At 47.7% G+C, this 12,296-nt stretch overlaps 1 protein-coding gene and 1 pseudogene across 2 annotated transcripts in view; one reads left to right on the top strand and one right to left on the bottom strand.

The window, feature by feature from the left end:
* The window catches only part of ATP8A2 (ATPase phospholipid transporting 8A2), a 657,192-nt gene extending 651,595 nt beyond the window's left edge, over window positions 1-5,597 (bottom strand). The window contains exon 1 of one of the 2 annotated variants that reach the window (XM_034936476.3): window positions 5,380-5,597. In XM_034936476.3, the coding sequence (XP_034792367.1) occupies window positions 5,380-5,455 (76 nt within the window). In that variant the 5' untranslated portion in view covers window positions 5,456-5,597. The remainder of the gene's footprint in view (window positions 1-5,379) is intronic. The other variant, XM_055096569.1, reaches the window with a different exon arrangement.
* Window positions 5,598-10,561: 4,964 nt separating this feature from the next.
* Window positions 10,562-11,932, top strand: LOC100986334 (elongin-B-like; annotated as a pseudogene).
* The last annotated feature ends 364 nt before the right edge of the window (window positions 11,933-12,296 follow it).

The following is a 12,296-nucleotide window of genomic DNA, read 5'->3' as shown; positions in this document are numbered from 1 at the left end:
AATTTTTGTACTTTTAGGGTTTCACTATGTTGGCCAGGCTGGTCTTGAACTCCTGACCTCATATGATCCACCCGTCTCAGCCTCCCAAAGTACTGGGATTGCAGACATGAGCCACTGTGCCCAGCCCATCCAGGTACTTTTACGACAGATCTATGCAGGCAGACCCAGGCAGCCACTGGGGTGTGACAGGTCCCTACTCCTTACTCTATTCCTGGAAGGGCTCTCTCCTGTCCTGGAGTAGGTCCTGTTTCTGTGTTTGCCCTTGATAATGATGGGGAGAAACTCCCAAGGCATGGAAGTGAGGTCACTTTTATTTTTAGCCCTTCTTAATGGTTGTTAACATTTGTGCTGAGCACTTTTCCCAGCCTAAGTGGATGTAAATAACATCTTGTATCCAGTGTGGTATTGACCAGAAGTTATATTTACTAAATGTAAAGATCCAAGGAGGAAGAATAGAGACCCTTCTTTAGAGGCACTGTATACACTTCGTCTCATAAATGCTTAAAAACTTTTTTGAAAATAACTGTAAAATATTCCATTTGTCTAGCTGGCACCTCTGAGGACGGTTTAAGATAACACATCCGTTGTCAATGTAAAATCAATTATTGGACAACGGAGGGCGTCCGCAGAGGTGCTTATTGGCCACCTGTGAGGTAGAAGACGGCCTTGTTGTCAGGACTCCTTTCAACAGAAGGTGATGACCTTCAGAGCCACTACAGGATGAACACTCTGTCCAGAATCAGAGCTCCTGGTGAGTAAGCGCTTATTTCTGCAACCATTTACACCTGGATAATGACAGTAAAAGGACATTTAAATTCTCCTGTGATGACTATGCGGTCCTCTCCTAGTTAGGCCTCCATCATTAGATTTAGAAAGGAAAATAATAACAAAAGTTTTGCCAATTCTTCTATTACATAGGATAAATACCTAGATGGAGGACTTTGCCTTAGATGACGATGGGCAGCATGGGAGAAATCTAACATGTTGTTGATATCATCTTGATAATGTGTCAGTTAGTGCATGCACTTATGTGCACATACCCACAGACCACTACCAACCACCCATGAAGTGCAAACTCTTATTTTTATCTTTATCTGTAACAGAAGTAAATGAATCTTTTGAATGCCATATAGGTAGAAATGACAGTGTTAAAACCTGAATTCAATTCTCTTTAACCCTAAATTCTGGGGTTTTAACCCCTAGATATACTGCCCTTAAGAAACTTCCAAACAGAATCTAGACCACTAGACCAAGTCCAAAAGCTGCCCATGACACAGTTCAGTAAAATCTGTAATTACTGAGCACACAAAGGGTAGTATAGGAAATGGAAGCAGGAGAAATTAGATTATTATCTTTATTTCTTATCAAGGAAGAGAAAACCATATACAGTCAATGAGCGTATTCTGTTGCATTTAGATCTGATATTGAACTAGGCAGGTGGGCAATGATAAGAACCACACTGGACTTGCTAATTAGCTTGTCCCGACAGAAATTAAGCAGCAAGTAAGGAATTTCTCCGAATTTTTTTTTTCATTTGTAAAGTGAAGGGATCAGACCATCTCTGAGATATCCTCCAGCTATTACATTCTCACATTAGCACGGCTTGTATTTTCAGCTGCCCTGATTCTCCTCCTTGAAACTTGGGGCAGGTTGTTCTGGCAAAAACAGAAAACACACATTAAAAAATACCTTTGATGACCAGCAGAGGGCAGGGTGAGTTGGGTGTGGAATTTAGAGGAGGGCTCCAGGGGCAGTTTCCAGAAGGTTTGTGGTCCTGGTCCAAACGGTGGCTCACGCCTGTAATCCCAGCACTTTGGGAGGTCGAGGTGGGTGGATCACGAGGTCAAGAGATCGAGACAATCCTGGCCAACATGGTGAAACCCCGTCTCTACTAAAAATACAAAAATTAGCTGGGTGTGGTGGCGGGAGCCTGTAATCCCAGCTACTTGGGAGGCTGAGGCAGCAGAATTGCTTGAACCCGGGAGGCGGAGGTTGCAGTGAGCCAAGATCACACCACTGCACACCAGCCTGACGACAGGCTCAAAAAAAAAAAAAAAAAAAAAAGAATATTTAAGTCCTCTGGGTTCTGCACTTGGTCTGTGCACTTCCTGCCTGCCTGTTCTTTCACTAAGTCCAGAAATGCGGTAAGATAGGGAAGAGCTTCTGCCATAGACAGCACTGATGCTGTCGTCCATAGAAAACAACTTCCTTCCTTTCTGTCCCCACCCCTCCCCTCCCACAACCCCCGACACCCATATTCACATGCACACCCTTAATTTCCTTACTCATCTGGGTCAAGGTGAGAGAAGAGAGTTGAGAGCTCTTCCCACGTGCACTGTAGTCACTGCCTAGACCATAAGCTCTGTGAGACACACTGCTGTGTTCCCTGCTCTGTCTCTAGCACCTAGAACCATGCCGGGCACATAGAAGGCACTGATATATATTTGTCACTGACTTTGTTTCCATTCCAAGGGGCTCCACCCTGAGCAGACTGTAAGCACTATACGGGCAAGAGGATCCCCATGGTCACAAATCTTTGGATTTTCATCATTTGGTAAAATGAGACACACTGGCACCAAGTAAATATTTGGGGAAAGCTAAAACTGATCAAAGTGCAATTGAATATGCAGAATAAGATAAGAGTCAAAGATGGCTCAGACAAGAAAATATTCCAGAATTATTTTTAAAAATAGTATACAGCTCAGCATATACTCTTGAAGCTGACTGTGATCTGCAATCCTTTCATCATTAGTTTATTTTTTAATAATGAGAAGTAGCAGACTTCACTAAAAATCACACATCTTTGTTTAGTATTTTTATGGAAGTACACGATTGTCAGGCCCTCTGCCCCGTTCCCATCAGTGTCCCCAGGAGCCCACACTATGCAGATCCTCTTTCTTCTCCATACATTATGCAAATACCCTAAACAGGCCCCATCTCAGAGCCTCCATTCTGTCTCCTGGAACTTTCAGCCTATCATCAGCAAGATCCCTCACAACCCGACCCCTCTGACTATTCCTGAAACTTCTTGCCTTAACTGCTCTGCCAGGAGGACCCTGCTTCTTATGGTTACTCTCAGATCACTGCCTTCCCCCCTGCTCCCTAAAAGCTTCCTGCGTTGATGTTCATGCCGTCAGACTGTAGGACAGTCTCAAAACAAAGCGACCTCTCTTGAACTCACATTTTCCTCCAGCTACCACTCGATCTGCTTCTCCCCCTGCCTTTTCTGCAATATTCACTCAAAAGAGTTTTCCGGACTTGCTGTTTCCAGTTCCTGTCCTGTTACTCTTACACCTGCTCTATTAGGCGTTCTTCCCCACAACGATATGTTAACAGCTCTTTTCAAGATCACCAGTGACCTCCACTTACATGACAGTTCTCCAGCCTCATCTTTATTGAGCTCAGCAGCACTGGGCACAGGTACACCCCACCCCTTCCTGAACATCTCCACACTGAGTTTCAGAGCACTCCCTCCGGGTTTCCGGGGACCTCCCTGGCCATCCTTTCAGGGCCCTTCTGTTGACCCTCATCTCCCTAACCTCAAAATGTTAGAGTGCCCAGGACTCTACCGAAGGACCCCTCTTTTCTAAGTCACATCTGTACACATTGACAGCTGATCACATAATTCTTAGGGGCCCGTGTAAAATGAAAAGGTGGGCCCCTTGTTCAAAAATTAAGACTTTCAAGGCAGCAACATTGGGCAGAACATCCAAGCAAGTGCTGACTCTTGTAAGAGCCAGACTCTGAGCAGCTGCAGGGCATACACTCTTGGAGCCGGTCCTGCCGACGACTCTTGAATCTCTATGTCTGGCCTTGCACACTCCCCGGAGCCCCAGACTCATAAATCCAGCTCTCTACTAATCATCTCCTCTTGGCTCTATGGTAGGCATTTCAGACCAAATTCTTCACACCCTCCCTTACCGCAAAAGAGAACCCTGGTCCTCCGCAGTTTCCCCATCTCAGCAAGGGGTGCATTCTTCTGGTGTCTCAGACCAAAACCCGTGGGGCCATCCTTGATTCTTTTCTTGTACTGAAGCCCCACATCCAAATCATAAGCAAATGCCTTTGGCCCCACCTGCAAAGGTACAGATGGTGTCCCCAGGTCTCCTCAGGCTGCCTCCACCTTGGGAAATTCTCACACCTGTATGACTGCGCCCTCCCACTGTCTCTCTGCCACAGCTCTTCCCTGCTATTTAGTCTTGACCCTGCACCCCGTGACCCCTTCAGGCTGGGATTCTCCTCAAAATGAATGTGAAAGTGTCCTGACTTTACCCAAGTTTAACAAACATTGGCTTAAATTACCTGATAAGCTTGCTTCCCTCTCACGTTACTCAACTACAGAAATACTAAAGTCGCTTATTTTTATGTGCCTATTTTCTCAAAACAAATAAAAAAGCACGAAGACAAGTGACCCCAGCTACAAACTGTACACCCTCTACCTTCCTCATGTCAAAGATCTACCTGCAAACTTGCCGCAGTCCTGAAACGGTAAGAAATCATTTTTGGGGCTCCTCTTTACGTCTGCATTAACTAATGGTCTAGGTAACCCTATCAAGTGTCATAGCCACATAACATCCGGCTCCACGACATCATAGTTTCTAAATGTGTTCTATAATCATAGAACGCAGGCCTCTAACAGTGTGAGTGGTCGGGTATGGCACATGCGTTTTTGGCTTTAGGTTTCGAGTTCCAACACCCAGGCGCCTGCAGGCAGGGTATGTGTGCACGCATGCGTGTGTACGTGTGTGTGTACCTGTGTGTGTGCGCGCGCGTGTGCGGGTGTGTGTTCGTCTCCAGATGGTTGTATGCACGGATGGTTATGAGCCAGTACGTCGCCGCTGTGAGCGCGCGAGGACCCGGGGCTCCAAGTGGTGAGAATCACTCGAGGGACCCTTCGGATGCCTTTTTCCCCCTCTGCTTTTGAGCTCTGCAGCACCGCGGTGCCGGCCGCCGGCAGGGAAGGCTGCATCTTCTCTGCGCCGCCAAACCGTGCCCACCACCGCGGGGACTGCCGCCTAGGTCGCATCCCTGAGCCGCAACCGCGCGTAGGGGCGCACGGGCACGCGCACGGGGCGCGCGCACACACACACACGCGCTCCCGCACACACACACACACATCTGTACAGGGACGAGCCGGGGGTCTCTGACGCCCGCCGCTCACCTCGCCCCGGCCTGGGGCCTTTTGGCCCCGCAGGTGCAGCGACGCCCAGCCCCCGTGCGGCCAGCGCGCCGCGTCGGCGGATCCTGCAGCCCAGAGAGCCCAGGGAGCCCAGGGAGGGGAGCGGGGCGCGGGCGGGGCAGTGTCGCATAACCGCAGGCGCGCCCCGCGCCGCCCCCGCCCCGGGCCCACCCTCCCTCGCCGCGCCCCTCCCAGCTCACCCACGGACGAGCGGATCCTCGACCTCCGCGGCAGGGACATCTTAAGAGCTTTGTCCAGGCCTGCGCCGTTCAGCATCTCGCCCGTGTCGGGGGCTCGGCGGCCCCGGGCGAGAGACGGAGGCTACGTGCAGGGCTGGGCGCAGGGGCCGCGGCCCGAGGGCCATGGGTGGGCCAGCGCCTCGCCGGGCTGCTAGCTGGCGGGGACCGCCGGCGCCTGTGCCGGGCCGCGCCCGAGGCTGCGCCGTCCGTGCCGCAGCGGCCAATGCGGCAGCACCCGCGAACGCCACCGCGGCGGGCCCCGCTGGCCCGGGCTGCGGCGTGGGGGCGGGGGACCGGCCCTGAGCGGAGCCCCGCGGGAGGAGGAGCGGACGGGAGGCTGGGAGGGATCCGCAATATTACGCAGGACCGGGGCTTTTAGGTGTCGGGCAAGGCGATGGGGAGGGCTTGGTGGGGTGGGAGATTGGGCCTGTGCTTTCGGGGGCTCTTCCAGGAGAGGGGTGCACCTGGGGGACTCGGAGTCTCTGCCTGTCTGCTACCTATTTACCTGCCTGTCACTTGTCCTGTGCAAGTGGAGGCGCTGTGATCCCCCAGGACTCATCCTGTCCCTTTCTTTTCGCAGTTTCTGTTCTTCCGTGCCCAGCCTGGTGGGATCTGTGTAGGGACTTCGTGGAAGGGCTATTTCCAAAGTGTCTGATGTGTGGCTTGGCACTCAGAGAAGTCGGGGGTCTCCAGCCCCCCACTCTCCACAACCTGCCTGGCATTCTAACTATGCATATTAAAGCTGCAGGTAGCCCTAGGGAACCTTAGCAGCAACCCCCCCCAACCCCCGCACGCACACACACACACACAGACCCATCGACACACACACACACCTTCTTTCATAAAACAAAACCATCGAGAGGTAAGGTGACTTGTCCAAGGTCACTTGATCTATTTTTTGTTTTTTCTTATCGCGTAATGTTTAGACTGTGCTTGGTCTTTCTGGGCACAATCCCATGAAGACAAAAAGCTATCTTTATTGTGCCTGATGACATTCTGACCTCGGAGTAAAAACGGAACAAAACAAAAATAAAACCGTTCAGGTGAAAGTCTGACCTTGCTTTTACTGATGCGATCATTACATTTCTTTTAACCTAAATTAACATTAGGGACTGACAAGGAGTAGTACAGAGTTCAGCAAAAAGAATCTGTGCTAGCAAAGACAGCAGTGCGGCCTGAGCTCCTCCTGCCTGGCCTCTGCGTCTGATTTTATTTTCTTTTACTTTTTTTTTTGACAGAGTTTTGCTCTTGTTGCCCAGGCTGGAGTGCAATGGCGCTATCTCGGCCCACTGCAACCTCCGTCGCCCAGGTTCAAGTGATTCTTGTGTCTCAGCCTCCCGAGTAGCTGGGATTACAGGCGCCCGCCACCACGCCCAGCTAATTTTTGTATTTTTAGTAGAGACGGGGTTTCACTAAGTTGGCCAAGCTGGTCTCGAACTCCTGACCTCAGGCGATCCACCTGCCTCGGCCTCCCAAAGTGCTGGGATTACAAGCGTGAGCCACCACCCCCGGCCTCTGCTTCTAATTTTCTTAAGAACAAACATCCAGGCCGCGCGCGGTGGCTCACGCCTGTAATCCCAGCACTTTGGGAGGCAAAGGCGGTCAGATCATGAGGTCAGGAGATGGAGACCATCCTGGCTAACGCGGTGAAACCCCGTCTCTACTAAAAATACAAAAAAAATTCGCCGGGTGTGGTGGCAGGTGCCTGTAGTCCCAGCTACTCGGGAGGCTGAGGCAGGAGAATCGCTTGAACCCAGGAGGTGGAGGTTGCAGTGAGCGGAAATCAGCCACTGCACTCCAGCCTGGGTGCCAGAGTAAGACTCCACCAAAAACAAAACAAAACAAAAAACAACATCCAAAGGGACAGGCAACTTACACTGAAAACTGCAGGCTGGCAAGAATCTACACTAAATGTAGCTTCAGGTAGGATTCTTTACCTGTCTCTTCTGGGCCCTCAAAAAATTTTTCTGATAAGAATCTTTATCAGGAAGATGAATCAAAATAAAATTTTCTAAATTGTTGAGCTAAGCTTCAGAGTGGGAGAGGTTTTCTCAGTGGATCTTCATTGCTGCTGAGGATAAATCTTAAAGCTGGGGCTAATCCTAGGACTGAATTTGTCAAAAACTTGTCACTATGCTTCAGTAAATCTTCTGTCTATGATAACACCTTGAGGACCTAACCAGAATTGAAAGGAACTTAAAAGGAAAATGTGTTTTTTTTCAATCCCCAAACTTCAAGATAAATAGAAAACATTTTGGGTTTTTTTGCTCTGACTTAGGTGGGAATAGAAAGAGTAGATAAAGGTTATTTTTAATTTTTAAGAAGCAGAGTAGGTTATATATAGAATATTTGCCTTGATCACTGAAGAGTGACCAAATGTCCCACCCTGACTTTGTGCAGCCCCATCATGAAACAGAGTTGTTGCTTCTCTTTCTATGTTTATCTTCCAATAACCAAACTGCCCTGACAACTTTGTAGGTGTGTGAAATATAGCTCGGTTGGCGCACCTTGAAGATCACAGCATAGACTGCAAGGAGCAGTAGGTGAATATTTCACAGCAACTTGTGTTGTCTCCTTGATGTCTTGGTTAATTCCCCTAATCTGACTGCCTCTTGGGATGTTGGGGAGATTAGTAGGTTGGCATTGGCCAGAGTCAGACCTAAATCCCATCTCTGAGGTCTTCAAGGGAAATATATGCACAAAGGACAAAAGCTAGCAAATGGACAGTATTTATTATTATGCTTAGAATCCAGTGCCGATGTGGATCACCCTGTGACCCAGGCTTGGCTTGGAGACATCCTTTCACCCTTGCCAGAGGCAGCCTAGGTTAGAACCAAAGGAGACAAAGAAGCCTGTGAGGAGAAACAGCAAATGCAAATGGCACCGCAACCAGGACAGTCAGGGAAATGTGTTCTGTCTGTGAAAGCAAGCACTCCTCAACAAAGAGAGTTTGCCTCAATTCTTAGGGCCACGACCCTACGCGTTCACAAGACAGGTAGAAAGGCAGCCTGCAGCCCCCAGTAGGAGCCACACCAAGTCCCTAGCACTGTGGGTCGATGAGTGTCATTGAACTTAACTAAGCCAGAGCAGCCCTTTCCTCCTGGAGGAGGAAATGAAGGGAAAGGGAGAATTCTTTTTCTTTCCCTGAAAGGCAGCTGTCGTCATCCTCTCATTCTGTGTGCCCCTCTCCTTATGCAATAAGTTGAGCCAAGACAGACTGATCTCCCAGGAGAGGATCCGACCCTCCAGTGCTGTGACGGCACAGAGGCTGCCTCTGCCTTTCCTGGTGATTCCCAAGGAAGGAGAGGCCAGATCGCTTCTCTTGGCAGCCCACTCCAGTGTTCAAGAACTAGTGTTTTATAGCAGTTTGTCCTCTGAACATCTTAAATTTCTACTATTTTAACTTAAGCCTATCCTTCCTTTTTAGTCTTCATGGTCCTAGAAAACAGTCAGTTGGCATCCTTCTCAAGAAGTTCTTTTATACAAACGAACACTTCAAGCCATCTCTTAAGCCCTTCTTTTCCTCAAACTAAAAAAGTCCCATTTCCTTTTTAAAATGCTTAAGTGTGTGTCTATATCTTTTATATCTGTATACATATATGTATATATGTGTAAACATTTTATCACTTTTTTATTTGAGACAGAGTCTCACCCTTTTGCCCAGGATGGAGTATACTGGTGTGAACATGGCTCACTGAAGCCTCAACCTCCTAGGCTCAAGCAATTCTCCTCCATTAGCCTCCCAAATAGCTGGGACCACAGGCACGTGCCACCACACCCAGCTACTTTTTGTATTTTTTGTAGAGACAGGATTTCACCATGTTGCCCAGGCTGGTCTCAAATTCCTGAACTCAAACCATCCTCCTGCCTCACCTTCCCCAAGTGCTGGGATTACAGACATGAGCTACCGCATCTGTCTACATAAACACTTTAAAAAGAAAATGGCATATAAGTAGCATGTTAAAAATTATACATAAGCATGTACCAATCATCCTTGTACCTGTTCTCCTGTTTAGGAAACAAAGCAGTATAGGCCTGTTGAAAGCCATTTGTGTACTCACCCCTAATCCCTTTCCTTTCCCTCTGTCCGCAGACCAGTATCTTCATAGGATCTCTTTCCTCTCTCTTGATTATTATCTAAAAACTAACAACTAAAAGAGACACCCTGACAGCATTGGGCAAAGGATCCGGGAAGGGAGATGATTTAATGGAAATCTTTCTTCTTCGTCTTCTGTTTTTTTTTAGATGGAGTCTCGCTCTGTCATCCAGGCTGGAGTGCAGTGGCGCAATCTCGGTTCACTGCAATCTCCGCCTCCTGGGTTCAAGCAATTCTCCTGCCTCAGCCCCCTGAGTAGCTGGGACTACAGGCACGCGCCACCATGCCCGGCTAATTTTTGTATTTTTAGCAGAGACAGGGTTTCACCATGTTGGCCAGGATGGTCTCAATCTCTTGACCTTGTGATCCACCCACCTCGGACTCCCAAAGTGCTGGGATTACAGGCATGAGCCACTGCGCCCGGCCAGAAATCTTTATTCTTTTATGAGGTTCTTATTAGGCATTCTGTAAATGCATTTTGATGACTCTTAGCTCTTCTCATAATTCTTCTCATTTTACACATTGTTTTTAGAGAGCAATGTCCCAAACGACACTTGGAAGAACTATTTAGAACTCTGAATCTCTGTCTTCCTAACAACAGATGAGGCAGTCGCCCCAGACCCCCTCCCCCAAAATTATTTCACTAATTCATTAACATCATGTCTGGCATTTGATGCTGGCTGACAGCTGGAACCTTAGCTGGGGCTGTCAGGTGGTCAGCTGGTATACCTACCTGTGGCCTTTCTGCCTGGGCTGCCTTACATCCCAAGGGTGGACATCCCAAGAGACAGTGCCAGGCAGAAGCTGTATCACATAGTCTAACCTAGCCTTGGAAATCACGCAGCATCGCCCCCACCACCTGTTTGTTAAGGCCGTCACAAAGGCCTGGTCAGGCCAAGGGGAAAGGAAATAGACTCCATTTCTTGATGGGACAATGACAAGATTCTGGAAGAATGTGAGAGCTGGAAACATTGTAGCCATTTCTAGAAATATGATTTATCAAAGCTGGCAAGGAGCATTTCAATTTTAATAAAATTTGTTTATAATTGCACCATAATCACATACTATTTATGGAAAAATTAATGAAACAGGTATAAGACCTCCACACTGAAAACAAGGCATTTGGATTCCCAAAGAACAACATTGAAGGACTTAATGCTACTTGATTTCAAGCCTTCCTATGATACCATTACCAATCAAACAGTGTGTTGTAGGCATATGAATAGACAAATAGATCATTGAAACAGAATAGAGCCCAAAAATAGATCCACACATGTACGGTTAACTAATTTTGACAAAGGCACTAAGGCCATTCAATAGAGAAAAGATAGCCTTTTCAATAAATGGTGCCGTAACAGTTTATACCCATGTAGGAAAAAAAAAAAGCTTTGATCCCTTAACCACACACCATAATTAACTAAAAATCAATCATAAACTTAAATGTAAAAAGCTAAGCACCTAAAGCTTCTAGAAGGAGGCCAGGCGAGGTGGCTCACGCCTGAAATCCCAGCACTTTGGGTGGCCAAGGCAGGTGGATCACCTGAGGTCAGAAGTTCAAAACCAGCCTGGCCAACACGGCAAAACCCCGTCTCTATTAAAAATACAAAAATTAGCCAGGTGTGATGGCAGGCACCTGTAATCCCAGTTACTCGGGAGGCTGAGACAAGAGAATCACTTGAAACCAGGAGGCGGAGGTTACAGTGAGCCAAGATGGCACCACTGCACTCCAGCCTGGGCGACAGAGCAAGACTCCGTCTCAAAAATTAAAAAAAAAAAGGAACAAGTGCTAAATCATAAAATAAGCCTCAAAAACATTAAAGTAATATTTGAAACATATTCTAGAACAATTTAACTAAGTTAGAAATCAGTAACAAGCGCGGCCGCGCGAGCTCATCGAGGGGAGAGGCAGCCGCCGGGATGGACGTGTTCCTCACCATCCGGCGCCACAAGACCAGCATCTTCACGGACGCCAAGGAGTCTAGCGCGGTGTTCGAGCTGAAGCGCATCGTTGAGGCCATCCTCAAGCTGCTGCCAGACGAGCAGTGGCTGTGCTAGGACGACCAACTGTTGGATGATGGCAAGACACTGGGTGAGTGTGGCTTCACCAGCCAAACAGCACGGCCACAGGCCCCAGCCACAGTGGGACTGGCCTTCCGGGCAGACGACAGCTTTGAGACCCTGTGCATCGAGCCGTTTTCCAGCCCGCCTGAGCTGCCCGACGTGATGAAGCCCCAGGACTCGGGAAGCAGTGCCAATGAACAAGCCGTGCAGTGAGGACACCCGAGTTCCCCCCAGTAAAAGAGATTTGGGGGGGAAAGAAACCAATAACAAAATAAATACATGTATTTTAAAGAACACGGTTGGGAAATAACTCTAAATAACCCCTTCTAAATAACTCATGAATCAAAAAAATCAGGCTAAAAATTAAGAAATACTTAGAAGTAAGCATTTATAAATATAAGATATCAAACTTGTGGCCTAATGCTCAATTGATACAAGGAGGTAAATTTTAAAACCTCATCTTTATATTAGAAAAAAAGAAATTTAATACAATTATTAGCTAAATGTGCATTCTTAGAAATTAGAAAAAGGGCAATAGATTAAACCCAAAGCAGACAGAAGATACTAAATATGAGAACAGAAATCAATGAAATAGGAAGAAAAGACACAATACAGAGAATCAACAAGGTCTAACGTTTACTATTTGAAAAGACTAATAGAATAGATAAAACGCTGGTGGGACCTGGGGAGAGAGAATGAAAGAAGGTAGCTTATAAAAAAG

This window comes from Pan paniscus, chromosome 14, assembly GCF_029289425.2.
Source record: "Pan paniscus chromosome 14, NHGRI_mPanPan1-v2.0_pri, whole genome shotgun sequence".
NCBI lineage: Eukaryota > Metazoa > Chordata > Mammalia > Primates > Hominidae > Pan > Pan paniscus.
The sequence above is the reverse complement of the archived record's forward strand: the minus strand, read 5'-3'. Positions and strand labels throughout refer to the sequence as shown.